Below are 15658 nucleotides of genomic sequence, written 5' to 3' on the forward strand. Positions count from 1 at the left end.
CCCTCCTCTTCTTTTTCTTCTCCTTTCCACTTATTTCTATCCAGGAAACGCAAGAAAAAAGGCGTACAAAGGCGAGATCGAACGATAATCGAGAATCGAACGAACGTCCCCTCGTTCCACTTTATCGTTTGCCGATCGTTAATGAAGAATAAGAGAATCCAGGAAAGACGCGCTCAAGAAAAAGAACCATCACAATTTTCTGTCGATCGAAGAAGAGAGAGAAAAAAAAAAGAAAATGAAGAAGCGGAAGAAAAAGCGAATCGTAACGGGAATTCGAAATCGAGGCGAATCGAAGGGATCGCGTCACGGGACCGATCGATTATCGATCGATTTCACACGGATAGACCGTGTACTGTTTCACCGTTTCAGACGCAGCCTTGATCAAAGCGTTTTCGGTGAAACGGAACAGGTCACCGGAGCCGATAGGTCGCCTTTCCTTTTTTTTTTCTCTTTCCCGCTCTCAGGGATCGATCCATCGAGCATCGACGACGAGGACGACGAACACCTGCTTCCTTTCGACCCGTTCGATGCCGATTAATCGATCTACATCGCCGTCTCTCTTCCTTGTTCCGTCAACGATTTTCAGTTTCTCCTATCGACAACGTCCTTTTTTTCTGGGCTAATTCTTTGTGGTTTTGGTTTTGTGGTGTCTTTGGTACCCGACTACGAACTGCAACCCAACGCAACTGCGACAACTACCATCTACCACCAACTACAACTCTACAACCGTACAACTACAACTACAACAACAACAATAAGAACAGCGTGAGGCCACCTGCACACAATCCGTACTATGTCACAAGCCACGCGGCTGCCGCACAGGCCGTGGCAGCGGCCGCAACCATTCCAGCCGCGGCAACCGGCCCGTTCGTAGACGTAGTTGGCCATCAAGCCCAGTCGACGATTGCCGTTCCAGTAATGCCACCAGGAGCCGGCCGTAGCTTACACTATCACACACACGCAGCGACACACGCATTGCCACAACAGCCACCGCTCACCTACCCCAATTGGGTCCCATTCACGCACTTCGGTTAACGAAAAGACACACGCGTTTTTCTCTCCTTCGTACCATTAGACTTATTATCGAGACGAGCGTTCTTCGTGCTTGCAATTATTGCTCTAACGGGGAAAACGTCGCAAGGGCGAAAAGCAACCGTTTTACAATTAATCCTTTCTTTTGTAAATCGTCAAACGATCAACCTTTAAAGCGTCGACTGAATCGGTTCGTTACGACGAGCTAACGATAATCAAAAGTCCCTTTGCTTCCAACGTTTTCCTCCTAGCATCCTCGTTCCAAGACCACGCGAGTGTCGTTTCGTCCGAGACGAAACCAAAGACTGCAGAAATACGTATTTGTTATATTCTCAAAAGCAAAAGTGAAACTTTTGAATTGGATCGACGGGTTTCGAACGAATCCTCGCGTGGCTTTGGTTCGACGTAGATTAATCGAGAAAGTAGATGGAAATTTCGCGGGAACGCTCTTCTCTTTTAGTTGGAAAAATCGGGTAGATCGTTTTTGCGCGTTTCTCTAGAGAATCGCGAGTCGAGTCAAGTTGTTTTAGGCAATCGAATTCCGTTGAAAATGTCTTAGATGTGCGTAAAAACGGTAGCGAATTAGTCGTCGAATAAGTAGGAAAGATGTTTTCTCGATTTCCATTTATATCGAAAGCAGAGAAGCTTTTTATCGTGATGTTCGATCGAACGCCAGGCGCGGTAGATTTTATCGATTTTTAACTGCCACGTGGAAATCGTTTAGAAAAATATTTATCGTTCTAGTTAGAAGGATTTACATAAATGGAAAATTTTAAGAGAGCATATATATATACGTACATATAATATATATATACATACATAAATAATATATGTACCCTGCTGTTTTTTCGTAGAGATAACGAGAATTTATAGAGGATAAATCGAACCAACGAATAGCAATTATAGGATAAAAATGATGGACTTGAGCTCGGAGCTTAGGGCAGTAAAGGGTTTTTAATAATCGCAACACGCGTTGTCATAGTCTTTCAGATGTTTTTTCTAATTCTTCATATACGTAATACAGACGCATTTCGCAAGTGTTTACGTAAATGTATAGATATTTATACAAGTACAGTTTGTATAGTTATATATATATTTACGACGATAATATTTCACGACGTGATCGACTTTACCGCGACGAAACTGTGCAAAGACTTATTAGCATGTAACACGATATGAGCGATCGTTCGACCAGAATATTAGAATAGTATTTTTCTACTTGAACGCAAGGAAAAATCGGATAACCGTACAGGAAAAACCGTGCAACAGGCCGTTTCCACGCCGTGCAATCGACCGCGACGACACATCGCGCGAGTATACGTTTTTCACGTAGAATCTTTCGGAAAATCGAGCATACGCGAGATAACGTCGCGACACACCATTGTAGGAAAAATGATCGATCGAAGTTACGAGGGCTTCGGGTTTTTCCTTATTCTTTTTCAATCGATCCAAGAGGAAGGTAGGAAAAATAAAAGAGAGAGAGAAACAGAGACGAAAAATCAAAACGGACAATCAGCTTATTGTTAGATACGTTACCCTCGCGAAAATCGAATCGATGCGAGCTGATTACGCGAGTACTCGAGATCAATTAAAAGAAGCGACACACGAACAGACACACACACACTACAAACGTACACACAGAAACACCCAAGCACACGTTCGAGTGTGTGATCTCCATCGCACTAACAAATGCTAACAATTGTCAGAATCAGAGAAAGGGGTGCTCCGCCCCCACCCCCACCCGCCTCGTCGACATCCTCCAACGTGCATTTAAGGAAAAGGTAACAAATCAAGAACAACTATCAGTCGACCAAAAGTAAACCAAATATACGATACGAGCGAGGAGTAATAAGGCATCAGAATCCAGGTCCTGCGAGTTTTTTCTCCTACGAGTCAAAGGAACGAAAAAAAGAAATCAGTCGGAACGATTCGATTTGCCTTCTTGCTCCGGTCGTTTCGTTGGAATCACCACGAGTATTGCTGCCATGTAGACAGCATTTGCTCTGCTTGTATTTATCCTCTTAGTTCGTATCGCACTGCTTGCTTCATACGCACCAGTATCCATTCACAATTTCAACGTAACACATCCAGCCGAACTCTACCCGAATCGTCGACACGATCATACCGTCATTAGTAATTTTTTCGTTTTATTCTCATTAGCAACTCTTCACCGTCATCACCATCGATCACCAATACTAGCAACGATCCAAAAAAAGGTTCGAATTTTTACGATCTCGCCTGCGGCATCTCGGTACGCGTTGCTGTTAAATCATATTTCCTTTTGTTCGCTCGTCACAATTGGACCATAAAGGGCTTCAGGCGGAATTGTGGAAATTAATCGAGCCTGAAAGTGTACATAAAGATACATTACCGTATCCCTCTTTAAGCTAAGATCCGTTTTATACATCGTATACACCCGTAAATACCCGTATAAATATGTGTATATTCCGTAAGCGAATAAGAACCGTGTAAATTCTCCTAGAAATTATATAGTAGTGAACTGTCGGTGCCCGACACTGTGGCTCACCCGAACCAGCTACCCGTTTTACTTTCAACTTTATATCTGCTCGTACAACGTCCTCTGACAAGGGGAACTACCCAAGTGTTACACTCACTTATTAATGAAACTTTGCCAACTTGTAGAGCTCGTCGAGCTGAACATGTCTATAGTCCCTTTTGGGGGCAGACGGCTAATTGTTTAAAAGATATTAACAATTACAGTTAGTTACTCCTTACATTCTGAAGTATGACAAACTCACACATACAACTCGCAATCTAGAGATCCACGGTTTAAATCCTTGGTTCCCAACATTTTTTTTAAATGATAATTTGTCTCTTTTTGAATAACTAATATTCTATACAATTCTAAACTAAAATTCTATATTCTATTTTGAATAACTTAAATTTTATAAAAATTGCAGTGTATGCAGTGTAGTTCTCCGTGTGAGTGTAAAGAACGCGATTGTAGATTTTATCGTCCGACTTTTCGACGAATTCCCAGGACTTTCTACGAGCGGAATATTATACGAGAATATCCATGTGTGTTTTATCATTTTACCAGCCAACGAACATTTCTGTAAATACATTACAACGTTTGTACACGTATCTTGATAGATAGCTGTTGTTCGTGTACCATTGATCCAGGACCAGTGTACGAGTCCAGTCGCATCGATGATCAGAGGGAAGAGCGACCGTCGAAGCGACTGATTTCCCCCCTTTCGCTAGACGTACTTCTCTAATAGAATCCAAAATGAACTTGAAACCACCCTCTCTCTCTGCAATCTTTGAACCACGAAAGACACGAAAGCGCTTCGTGCTTTGAACGTAGAGAGGACACGTTCAATCTTGGACGTATCGAAGCGTTTGCGTTCCTTTCGTTCTCCTTAGATGTTCGATCGACGCGACGATCTGTAGTTCCCTTTTCAACGATCGGCTCCCCACGATTTCGCGGTAGCGTACTTCTCTTCGTCCCTTTCTAATCTACCCCCTCGTAAAAGGAGTAAATTAACTTGAATTCAAAATCTAATGTAACGTTAAATTTTCAACAGGGGCACCAATCCACTGGCGCCGGACGCGGTGGACTTGACTCAGCTGACCTCGGTCAGCGAATGGCTCAACTCCATCAAGATGTCACGGTACGCGGAAAACTTTGAAAGGTCCGGTGTGACCACCTTGGAGGCAGCCGCGCGGGTGACCGTTCAAGAGCTGACGGCACTCGGGGTGACGCTTGTTGGACACCAGAAGAAGATCATGAACAGCGTGACCGCGCTACGAGCGCAAATGTCCGCCACGTCGCAGGGATTTCTCGTTTAATTCGCGCGCTCTCTGCGAATCATTAACGACATACTTGTTTCACGCGAAAAAGCTAGCTTTGATCTATTGCGATCGACGCCGGGATTCGATACGTCCGATCGCGTTCGTTCGAGGGACGCTAGGATCCTAGCGGCATCCTAGTCAGGACGACCAGCCGTTTTTCGCACGAAATGTACGCGTCTTCAGCTCGAGTACCGCGTCGCCCATCGGCGATCTCAGCCTCGAGGAAACGGGAAAGCTACACGCGTATCGTAAAACATTCCAGCGCGACAATCGTGCTCTCCTCGAATTCTGCCTTTCCCATCCCCCCATCGATTCCGACACGACGAACCTGCCGCGCCTGACGACGATCCACCCGAACGCGGCCTAGCGAAAATTAACGCGTATCTTCTTCGCGAAATGTCCGGAACGTCGGCGCGTCGAGAGAAATGGAACTGCCATTGTATAATCACTGCCGTTAAATTAACACGTACGAAAGTATGGATAATACGAAGTCCAACGCGAATCCTGCTCACCGTCGAGACTGTTCATGCACTGAATCGTTGCTCACACGTACATATACACACCATCTTGTGTTTTCACTCGAAACTGACACCGAGATCAGTCTAATATCGCAGCGTTCCTAACTTGTTCTCCGCGATATGCTCACTAATTCAAACACGCGTACACAGTTTCATACGTGTTCACGGTACAGATCATTGCGCGAACAAATAGACGGCCTAAAGTTATTCTCAAAGCCTAACGCGTCTCGCTTCTCTACTCTGTTCAAAGAACGTCGCAAACCCCTGTGAGAAATACTTGTAAGCGACTCGAACGAAAGAAGGAGCAACAGAGAAGCGGATGAAAACGAAAAGTCTCCGATAACGAGCCTAATGCCGTATTTTACGTCCCGTACAGCGAATATTTTGTAGTTCTTGTTGATAACGCTTAGTCGATGTACAACTACGATTGATATACGCGATTGTGATACAGATACACAGCCACAGAGGAACCCACACCGTTACAATTTGATCCGGCTTTTGCGAGGAAACGATAGCGCGAAATCGATCGAAATTACCAACTTAGAGTATACATATACCACGATTAAACTGATAAGAGAAAGAGAGAAAATAAAGTATAGGTACCTGTTGATTAAACGAAGGAAAAAAGGACGAATAAAGAAGCAGGAATATGTGCCAATAATGCGAAGGGAAGGGTGAAAACGTGTGCGTGAACGAGGGGAAATGTTTGCGTGAGAGGGAAATTAGGATGGTGCGAACGTCGATCGCGATTATTGTATCGTGGATAATTTGTGAGGCGAAGAAAATAGGGTTTCGAGGAAATCGTCGAACGCGTGCGTTGCCCCTCGACGTAACGTAAAACATATCAAGGCGTATTTAGGACAAATGGGAAACGAACGAAGCGAGGAAGGGTGTTCGAACGCGCGACCAGCGTATCGATACAATTTCTCGACGAGCTAAACGAAACTCTGACGGCTGTTTCGAAACGATCGAGTATCTTTTCGAACAGTTTGCGACGTCCGCAAAGACAGCGTGTACCGCGAGTGTAGCAACGACGACGTTTAGGTTCGTTTGAGGGAAGGAAGAAGACTCGTTTCGTTCGGATGGATGGTCTGTATCTCGTTTACACATCCACGTTCGCTGATCGCAAAGACTGCTTTCCCAGGCAGACTGAAATCGGGGAGGGAAAGGGCCCGTTGACCGCGACAGGGCCGAACCTTTGAAATCGATGATCGACGGACAACTCGAACGCTTCCAAGCACCTCGGGCGAGCCACGGGAAATTTTTATTCTTAATTTAACGAATTACGCTATGAATACAGTTGGTAAGGTCGACGTTCCGATAGACGAGAGGAGAAGGTGCGAACGAAGGGAACGTTGATCACCCTCGATCGATCGATCGGTACGACGAGCCTGCCAATTAGGAGATCCTCCCTCGGAGGTCGTTCCTTTTGCGTTCGAAAAATGTAAAGGAAGGTCCTGGAGGTGGGGGCTTTCGTTCGAAGCGCAGCGTTTCGTGACCGGAGGGGCTGGAAGGTTGCGTCGCGAACGTAAAGTGCTCTGTTAGGGGAGAAAGAGACCGGAAGCTACTGAAAATGGCGACGATTTAAGAAGCAATAAGTGAATACATGCAAATGCAGATTTTTATATAGAGAATGTTAACAAATTTCAGAAAATATTAATTATCGATAGCGTAAAACTATCTTCCTAAATGTTCGTATTAAAGGTTAATGAGAAATAAGGTAAAGCGTAAGGAGCGACGAACTCGCGTGGAGTCCCAACCGAACGCCAAGATATCGAGAGAGATCGAATGCGAGTCAGCGAGAAAGAGAAAGAATGAGAGAGTATGTTTGCGTGTATGAGAAGAGAGGAGAGAGAGCAGCATTGTCGCACTATAATTCTAATTTCCCGCGATCGACCGGACAGACTTCGGCCGGGACTCCGCAAGAGAACAAAAGATTTAAAAAAAGAAGAAGAAGAATAAGAGTTTTTCAGGAACTTTCAGCTGTAACTGTTTGTGTCTAGCGACGAACCTGCGAGTGCGACCTGAAGTTTTGAGAATGTCGATAGTTTCAGCAAAATAATATTTAGATTTCATAGATCTCTATCGATATTACACGATCGTAGACACGAAACGAGCAGATGATAATTAGTTAGAGCGTAAAGGATATCTTATTAGAAACATTTTTCGATTCCATTTTAGTCTTTCGAGTTCTGCCAGCTAAAGGCGACCCTCTTTATCCCGAATAATCGCCTCTGTTTCCTTTTTCCTCTTTTCCCAATCGATGCCTATCATCCTCTAACTTCTAATCAGCTTACACTTTCAAAGCTTTCGATCGTACTTCATGTCCACGTATTTTCGTTCTCTCTCTTTCTCTTTTTCACACATACGAAACACTGTCTCTTCCCTTCTGTTTCCATGCTTTTTATTTTATTAAGAGACGGGGATCCGAGAAACGAGAATACCGAGAAAAAAGGAACAACGATAGGAAAATATCTTAATCGAATGAAAATTCTTCTCGATTCGCGCGAACAGACATCGGTTGACTGCTTCTCCTCCTGTCGTCTTCCTTTTTCCTTAACTATGTATTTTTATATCGTCAATTACATTTCTCTTCTCTTTCTATCTTTCTCTCTCTCTCTCTCTCTCTCTCTGTCTATCTCTTTCTCTTTTTCCTCCTCTTTAATTTTTATTTTTAATAATCATTATTCTTTCTATCGAGGTACCTCCTCGAATCATTCCTTCACTTTTATACCTGTATTCGATTAACACTTCTGTATTACTATTTATTAAAAGCAAACAAAGTCTTATTTATTGTTTAGAGATCTGACTAAATTAAAAAGAACGTTCTAATTGTGGTAGATTATCTATTCACCTTGTTAGAATTGTGCAAAAGGGGACGAGAGAAAGGAAGGAAAAAAGATATGTGCATTGTTTTCTTTAACCTTAGAGTTTCCAGAAATACTGCCGCCGTGTAAAAAAAGAAGAGACTAAGGAAAGAAAAGAAATGCCGTAACGCAACATCATAGATACGATCGTCGAGTCTCTAAGCAGCTATGTTATCGATTAGTTAAGCGTTTTTTTATAAACGACCTACGTGCACACGTTCAATTTCTCTGCCGTTTTTTTTTTAAATTTTTTTTAATTTTGTTTTTACACAAATCATTCTTCTTTTCTGTCAGTCTGTTTACAGCGAACTTTGTCAAAGTACCTGCTTCGAAAACGAAAAGCAAAGAAACAAAATGAATTAAAAAAAAGAAAGAAAAGCATATATGAAATTCGCGAGATGACAAAGCACACAGGTACCGTCCCGTATATATTATAAATAGCTCATCTACTATCACGTACACGCATCATAATTTATGTATACTCGTCGAACTGAGTTTTTATAGAATTGGTTCAACGAATCGCCACCGTGTGTCCTCGATTCATTGTATAAAACAAAGCGACAAAGCGCAACAGATGCAATAAGAGAGTTGATGTCAACAGATTTTGGAATGTGTCTAAAAACATTTTTCCTATGGTGTTGTCAAGACGATGTTGAATGTAAATAAGATATAATAAATAATATACCTTATACGATGTAAAAATACCTCTATCATTTTACCTCGTATTTATTTAGAAACTTTATCATCAATTTTCACTGTTGCGCCTCGAGTAAGATAATTTAAAATTGCGCAAAGTTTCCCGCCCTTACGGTGGAGCGCGAAAACAGTTGGATAAAAAGATCTCTGTAATACCATCCGACCATAATCGCCTCCGGAAACATAGTTCAACTGTTCATTACTAGATGGCAAATTTATTTTAGATCACGCGTGCGCACAATAAGCCCTGTTCGAGGTAGTCGCTTCCTTTTCCGTTTGCTTCTGTAAAAGGTTTGTTCGAATTTTGTATAGTTTATAAGTATCGGTATTATTCGCGGTAATCATTAAAGGTGAAGGAGTTAAAACATTCGTTTCAGATACTTGGTGTTTTGGCGATATAATACAGTGTAATATGTACGAACCTTTTTTCTAACGAAGGAACGTTTATTTCAGAATCAACATGGTACAGCGACTAACCTATCGACGACGGTTGTCATACAACACAAAAAGCAACAGGAGACGTGTGTGAGTGTTACTTTCGTGGAAAAGCAATAAAAACCTTTTGATCGTGCGTTTCTATTTCTCTATTTATTTTTGTACGACATGAAAAATTTTTTTCGGATGTTCAGTGCATAAGTTTCTTATCGTTTGAGGTTATGTTTTGGTTTACATTTCAGCAGTGTAAATATCATTTGAGTTCATTATTTCAAGTAACTGCGTTACATTTTAACATGGTTTAATCTGATATCCATTTATATTTGATCGTTTTATTAAAATTATACATGTTACTATTATTCCTGTAGTTACAGTAAAGTACCCAACAATGGTACTGACCATCTTTTGTTTTTGCAGGGTGCGTACTCCTGGTGGAAAATTAGTATATCAGTATCTTAAGAAGCCAAAAAAGATACCCAGATGTGGGCAGTGCAAAGATAAACTTAGAGGTATCCAGCCTGCCAGGCCTATGGAAAGATCACGTATGTGCAGACGTAAGAAAACTGTTAAACGCGTTTACGGTGGTGTTCTCTGTCACAAATGCGTTAAAGAAAGGTATACCTTAACCCTTTGATTTCTATAGAATTGTTTCGTTTTTGTTTATAAAAATTTCTCATTGTTTTATACAATTTTACAGGATCGTTCGCGCTTTCTTGATCGAAGAACAAAAGATCGTCGTTAAAGTAATGAAAGCACAAGCGAAATCGAAAAAAGCAGAGAAATAATCGTTTGCTTTTTGATAATTAAATAAAATATATTTAAAATCAAGAAGGGGTTCAATTATTTTTTATAACCATGAGATCATGTATATGAACTTTTTTGTACTGTTACTCTTTATTCATCATTCATTTATATCAGTGTTGTACAATTTAATATGATTGTTCAGAAACTTCTGTATAAATAATTATATTTGTAAACAATACTGGTTTATGCATTTTCAGTTTGCAACGTAAAACTAAAAGATCTGTTTAAATTATTATTGTAAGATGCATTAATTTTCAGTCATCAGTATGTCTTTGTTCAACATTTGAAACAGGAGCCTTATACCTCGTTCCGATCTCTGTAATATGTCCCTTGCATAATTATTTTTAGGACGTAAGTACTTTCTTCTAAAATAAAAATAAAGAGTTAAAATTTTTTTATTTAAAGATCATTAGAAAGGTCTCACTGAGACTAGCTCAAAACCGTTGCGTTTGTATGCCTAAGTGATCGGAGTCAAAAGTTACAGAGGTTTCAATTTTTCTATAAAAAGTATGGTATATTTTAGCTTTGGGGTCCTTGATACCCCAGATGATATCAGGTTGGTGTGCAGAGAGCGGGACCAGTACTTCGGGGTCCCGGGTACCCCAGATGACATCAGGTTGGTATAAAGAGAGCGGCACCGGTACTGCGGGGTCCCTGACACCCCGGATGAAATCAGGCATTCAGCCATTTTAAAAGCAGTTTGGTGTTTATCTGTAGTCAATAGTTTAGGCATTTATTCATTCAGTAAATGTAGGATCAGTGAAATTTTGAACTCGACAGAACTTACGATAAATAGAAGCTTACAAAAGGATATAAAGTTCTTAGATTTTAAACATAATTAATACTTTGAAATAAATGGCTACCTTAGAGGATAAATCTATCTGGGAAGATGTGGAGGTATTAAATACAAGTCAATTTCTTATAGGTTAAAATCGAATGACAAGCATAAAATAATTACAATATCACTAATAACAATATAATGGGAATATCTCTCTTTATAGGAGGCTCTGGGTGAGGATGTTTTAAGAATGTCTACTGATGAAATTGTGTCTCGTACACGTTTATTAGACAATGAAATTAAAATAATGAAAAGTGAAGTAATGAGAATCTCTCATGAACTTCAAGCACAAAATGATAAGATCAAGGAAAATACAGAAAAGATTAAAGTAAATAAAACTTTACCTTATTTAGTATCCAATGTTATAGAGCTGTTAGATGTTGATCCCCAAGATATGGGAGAAGAAGATGGTGCAGTTGTTGATTTAGATGCGCAAAGAAAAGGAAAGTGTGCAGTTATTAAAACCTCTACTCGACAGACATACTTCCTACCTGTAATTGGATTAGTTGATGCAGAAGCATTAAAGCCAGGTGATTTGGTAGGTGTCAATAAGGACAGTTATCTTGTTCTTGAAACATTACCTGCTGAATATGATGCAAGAGTGAAGGCTATGGAGGTAGATGAAAGACCTACAGAACAGTATTCAGATATTGGTGGATTGGACAAACAAATCCAGGAATTAATAGAGGCTGTTGTTTTACCTATGACCCACAAAGAGAAGTTTGAGAATCTTGGTATTCAACCCCCTAAAGGTGTCCTCTTGTATGGACCACCAGGAACTGGCAAAACATTATTGGCTAGAGCTTGTGCTGCTCAAACGAAATCCACATTTTTAAAACTAGCAGGTCCACAACTTGTTCAAATGTTTATTGGAGATGGTGCAAAATTAGTCAGAGATGCGTTTTCACTTGCTAAAGAGAAAGCACCTGCAATTATTTTCATCGATGAATTAGATGCAATTGGTACAAAAAGATTTGATTCTGAGAAAGCTGGTGACAGGGAAGTACAACGTACTATGTTAGAATTGTTGAATCAATTAGATGGGTTTAGTTCTACTGCTGATATCAAAGTAATAGCAGCTACAAACAGAGTAGACATATTAGATCCGGCCTTGCTTAGGTCAGGTCGTTTGGATAGGAAAATTGAATTCCCTCATCCAAATGAGGAAGCCAGAGCGCGTATTATGCAAATTCATTCGCGAAAAATGAATATGTCACCGGATGTTAATTTTGAAGAACTGTCGAGATCTACTGACGATTTCAATGGCGCTCAATGTAAAGCCGTTTGTGTGGAAGCGGTACATAATACTATTACATTTCAGAATTGCAATTTGATCGAAATATTCGTAATTAATTTCTCCTATTTTTTTTTTTATAGGGTATGATAGCGTTAAGGCGTAACGCAACTGCAGTTACGCATGAAGATTTAATGGAAGCTATAAACGAAGTTCAAGCGAAGAAGAAAGCAAATCTTAATTACTATGCCTAAGGTTCTTTATTCAATGATTTATTTATTAAGATATATATTCTATACTAAATACAAGTAGAGACTGTAATGATAACAAACAAAATTGAGTTTTAATAAAAAGCTAATATTGTTTATAAAATACGTAACTCAACCTTAAAAAGTAATTGATCTGAATATTACTTTTGATTTATTAACATATCATGGATATGTAAAATTATGTTCATAATTTTATTATAAACTCTAGGACTAGGACTATAGGACTCATACATACATATAGAACGTCTAACCCTTTATTTTCATCAATATAAATTTATTATTTTCGTATATTATGATTACAAGTGGATAGATTTTCCACTACATGGTTAATCAGCTTTCGGTACAAACTATATTATTTTTAATTATTTGTTTTTTACAACTTTTGTAAAATAAAAAACAATCTTTCTTAGTTGAAATAATTATACATAGGGAAAGTAAAAGTTTTAACTATTAATTACAATTTTCTCATCGTCTTCTATGACTTCTCTTCTTTATCCTGCAATAAGAATTGAGTTTGTTAAAATTTCATATAAACCAACAACTTATTCATATTTGCAACAAAAGAAATCCTACTTTTTTGGTCCTTTAACAAAGCACCAATCAACTGAAATAGGTTGTCCTAAGATTTCTGTTCCATTTAAAGCATCTTTTGCTGCTTGTGCTTCCTTAAATGTTTCATATTCAACCAAAGCATATCCTTTCAAGAACCCTGTCCTTCTGTCCAAATTTAAATGCAAATTTTTAATTTGTCCAAATTCTGAAAATTTATCTTGGATGTCATCTTCCTGTGCTTCTTCGTGTACTGAGTTTATGAAAAGAATCCATCCTTCAACAGCTAAAAAGTATCAAAGCAAGTTTTAGCCAATGCAGTGATAATAAATATATTAAAAATGTTTTTATTCGTACATCTTTGTGGACCCGGTTCGTCATCATCTTCCTCAACAACATTCATCGACTCGTAATGACCAACGTCATCACGAGTAGAAACTAATTCTGCCCCATGTCCTCTACCTTTTCTTCTCTTCGCCTTTTCCTTCAAGCGCGCGATACCCTCTGAAATAATAAATAGAAAGAATCCTCACAAACATATAAAGAATTGTACTTATAGAAATGGAGTAAAGGAAATTAGAACAAGCGATATGTCTTCAAACGTGTAAAATTACAATAAAACGAAACACAAACTTACGATCGCCTTCGTCGTCAACTTCAAATTCTTCTGCATTATCAATATCTAATACATCTGCCATAGTTTAATTTATATTTGCTTTCTTCTAACCTTAAACACTACCGCTTGGGCACGTAAATTATGCGGATGGTGGCGTATATAGCATCATATAGCATGCCGTTAATTTGTACAATAACTGAGGTGGCGCTTAAATCAGTTTCTGTGCGACCTAATTTTTGATGAAACGTAGACTGTTTTACCAACGCGGAATTCGGAGTTCGGCCTCGATGCATTGAGATATCGATCACAAACCGTATTTCAAATGTTAGCAATCGATTCTCGAATGGCCAATTTCAAATTAAAATCATCAAATTAATACAACATCAACAACACTTTTATAAAATTCTTTGAAACATGTAACTCAATAAATACAATGTCGCTTCAAGCACCGAACAAAAGTAAAGATGTAATCTATAATGTATAATATATTATATTTATTCATTAAAAATTTACAGCCAATATAACCATTTATACATAAGATGTCAAGCGCTCCAATAAGAGACAATTCCCGAAAATCATTGTTAAAAACCGTAGACAATGAACATGAAAAAACGGAAAAGAAATTAACTGTTCTTGAAACGCATGGTTATGCTCTTGGAAAAACAATAGGATCCGGATCATATGCTACCGTAAAAGTATGTTATATAAAAGAAAACAATTTGTTAAGAATTAGTATTTATAAAAAAAGATACTGAACAAAATTATCGTAAAAGATTGCTAAATCTGGTCGACATGATTGCCATGTAGCAATAAAAATAGTTTCAAAGTTTCAAGCACCCGGCGAATACTTAAAGAAATTTTTACCCCGTGAAATTGAAGTAGTGAAAGGTTTAAGGCATCCAAATTTAATCCGTTTCCTCCAAGCAATTGAAACAACCCATCGGTCTGTCAATTTATTATATTCCTCGAATAAACAAAAATATACCTCACATAATAATTATAAATATTTTATATTTAGCGTATATATTATCATGGAATACGCCCAAAATGGTAGCTTATTAGACATAATAAGACTAGATACTTTTATCGATGAATTCCGTAGTCGTAGATGGTTTCGGCAATTATTAGAAGCAATCGATTATTGTCATGGACGCGGTATAGTTCATAGGTAAATTTTATAGCGTATATAAAAATAATTTATCATGAAATAATTTGTAATTTTATTTAAGGGATGTCAAATGCGAAAACCTTCTAATGGATTCCAACTTCAATGTTAAATTGTCTGACTTTGGATTTGCGCGTGGTCGTATGAAACCAAAGAATGGTATAAATCCACTAAGTGAAACTTTCTGTGGAAGTTATGCATATGCCTCGCCTGAAATATTAAAAGGAATCCCATATTTACCTCAACTTGCCGATGTATGGTCCATGGGTGTAGTACTTTATGCTATGGTTTACGGTCGGCTACCATTTGACGACACAAATTACAACCAACTTCTAAAGGTACCCAGGTACATTAAGAGAAAGAAGAATGTATTACTGTTTATGGAAAACTACAGTTACATTAGTTTACATTATTTTAGCAAGTTCAAAATAAGATTACATTTCCTAAAGAACCGAAGGTGTCTCAAGCTTGCCGTTCTCTTATCGCCCGAATACTTGTACCGCAACGAACACGGTTACACATTGATAATATAAGAAATGATATTTGGCTTTCCGAATCGCTTGTCACAGTTCAAACTTCTACTAGCGATACCTTCGTGGTAAGATTTTACATCACCTTTCTTTGCTTAATTAACTGTTAATATTTATTTAATATTCTTCCACAGAATGCTCCATATACATTACCAAAGGCTAGTGAAATAACAGTGAATGAAAAGAATAAAAAACCAAACAAACATGCTGATATTAAAGCTCGAAAATCATCCGATTTAAGTATAGATCAAAATAATAACTGTGTGTACCTGAAATAGATCGTATAACT

At 38.8% G+C, this 15658-nt stretch overlaps 5 protein-coding genes across 19 annotated transcripts in view; 4 read left to right on the forward strand and 1 right to left on the reverse strand.

Annotated features, from left to right (window-relative positions):
• Positions 1-8903, forward strand: part of LOC114871227 (ephrin type-B receptor 1-B) — an 82517-nt gene extending 73614 nt beyond the window's left edge. For 11 of the 14 annotated variants that reach the window (XM_029176864.2, XM_029176874.2, XM_029176867.2 and 8 more), the window contains one exon: positions 765-2706. In XM_029176864.2, the coding sequence (XP_029032697.1) occupies positions 765-1035 (271 nt within the window). In that variant the 3' untranslated portion in view covers positions 1036-2706. Of the gene's footprint in view, positions 1-764; positions 2707-4580 lie in introns of those variants that run through there. The other 3 variants (XM_029176866.2, XM_029176871.2, XM_029176879.2) reach the window with 1 other exon arrangement.
• Positions 8904-9142: 239 nt separating this feature from the next.
• Positions 9143-10192, forward strand: LOC114871223 (60S ribosomal protein L34-like). 2 transcript variants are annotated; one of them, XM_029176859.2, is made up of 4 exons: positions 9143-9220; positions 9383-9454; positions 9782-9979; positions 10062-10192. In XM_029176859.2, exons 2-4 carry the CDS (start codon positions 9390-9392, stop codon positions 10147-10149), a joined length of 351 nt encoding a protein of 116 aa, XP_029032692.1. In that variant the 5' UTR covers positions 9143-9220; positions 9383-9389; the 3' UTR covers positions 10150-10192. The 2 variants fall into 2 exon arrangements, with proteins under 2 accessions (XP_029032692.1, XP_029032693.1); XM_029176860.2 differs by having other exon boundaries at positions 9188-9279.
• A 648-nt stretch (positions 10193-10840) lies between these two features.
• LOC114871221 (26S proteasome regulatory subunit 6A-B) lies at positions 10841-12614 on the forward strand. The gene is made up of 3 exons (XM_029176857.2): positions 10841-11065; positions 11170-12303; positions 12384-12614. The coding sequence occupies exons 1-3, from the start codon at positions 11024-11026 to the stop codon at positions 12492-12494; spliced, it is 1287 nt and encodes a 428-aa protein (XP_029032690.1). The 5' UTR covers positions 10841-11023; the 3' UTR covers positions 12495-12614.
• Positions 12615-12749: 135 nt separating this feature from the next.
• LOC114871222 (RNA-binding protein 8A) lies at positions 12750-13871 on the reverse strand. Its single transcript, XM_029176858.2, has 4 exons — positions 13696-13871; positions 13416-13562; positions 13083-13344; positions 12750-13005 (listed from the first exon to the last, which is right to left on the reverse strand). The coding sequence occupies exons 1-4, from the start codon at positions 13754-13756 to the stop codon at positions 12975-12977; spliced, it is 501 nt and encodes a 166-aa protein (XP_029032691.1). The 5' UTR covers positions 13757-13871; the 3' UTR covers positions 12750-12974.
• A 237-nt stretch (positions 13872-14108) lies between these two features.
• On the forward strand, positions 14109-15647 carry LOC114871224 (testis-specific serine/threonine-protein kinase 1-like). The gene is made up of 6 exons (XM_046287394.1): positions 14109-14132; positions 14190-14369; positions 14693-14842; positions 14904-15177; positions 15258-15437; positions 15504-15647. Exons 3-6 carry the CDS (start codon positions 14706-14708, stop codon positions 15645-15647), a joined length of 735 nt encoding a protein of 244 aa, XP_046143350.1. The 5' UTR covers positions 14109-14132; positions 14190-14369; positions 14693-14705.
• Positions 15648-15658: the final 11 nt, after the last annotated feature.

This window comes from Osmia bicornis, chromosome 10, assembly GCF_907164935.1.
Source record: "Osmia bicornis bicornis chromosome 10, iOsmBic2.1, whole genome shotgun sequence".
Taxonomy (NCBI): Eukaryota; Metazoa; Arthropoda; class Insecta; order Hymenoptera; family Megachilidae; genus Osmia; species Osmia bicornis.

Bases quoted from the DNA above. Each gene is read 5' to 3' on its own strand.
- LOC114871223 (XM_029176859.2), top strand. From the start codon at position 9,390: ATGGTACAGCGACTAACCTATCGACGACGGTTGTCATACAACACAAAA. The intron at 9,455-9,781 runs GTGAGTGTTACT...TTGTTTTTGCAG, and splicing joins AAAAGCAACAGGAGACGTGT to GGTGCGTACTCCTGGTGGAA. The intron at 9,980-10,061 runs GTATACCTTAAC...ACAATTTTACAG, and splicing joins CACAAATGCGTTAAAGAAAG to GATCGTTCGCGCTTTCTTGA.
- LOC114871221 (XM_029176857.2), top strand. From the start codon at position 11,024: ATGGCTACCTTAGAGGATAAATCTATCTGGGAAGATGTGGAG. The intron at 11,066-11,169 runs GTATTAAATACA...CTCTCTTTATAG, and splicing joins CTATCTGGGAAGATGTGGAG to GAGGCTCTGGGTGAGGATGT. The intron at 12,304-12,383 runs GTACATAATACT...TTTTTTTTATAG, and splicing joins AAGCCGTTTGTGTGGAAGCG to GGTATGATAGCGTTAAGGCG.
- LOC114871222 (XM_029176858.2), bottom strand. From the start codon at position 13,756: ATGGCAGATGTATTAGATATTGATAATGCAGAAGAATTTGAAGTTGAC. The intron at 13,563-13,695 runs GTAAGTTTGTGT...TTATTATTTCAG, and splicing joins AGTTGACGACGAAGGCGATC to AGGGTATCGCGCGCTTGAAG. The intron at 13,345-13,415 runs GTACGAATAAAA...GATACTTTTTAG, and splicing joins CGAACCGGGTCCACAAAGAT to CTGTTGAAGGATGGATTCTT.
- LOC114871224 (XM_046287394.1), top strand. From the start codon at position 14,706: ATGGAATACGCCCAAAATGGTAGCTTATTAGACATAATAAGACTAGAT. The intron at 14,843-14,903 runs GTAAATTTTATA...ATTTTATTTAAG, and splicing joins GGACGCGGTATAGTTCATAG to GGATGTCAAATGCGAAAACC. The intron at 15,438-15,503 runs GTAAGATTTTAC...ATTCTTCCACAG, and splicing joins CTACTAGCGATACCTTCGTG to AATGCTCCATATACATTACC.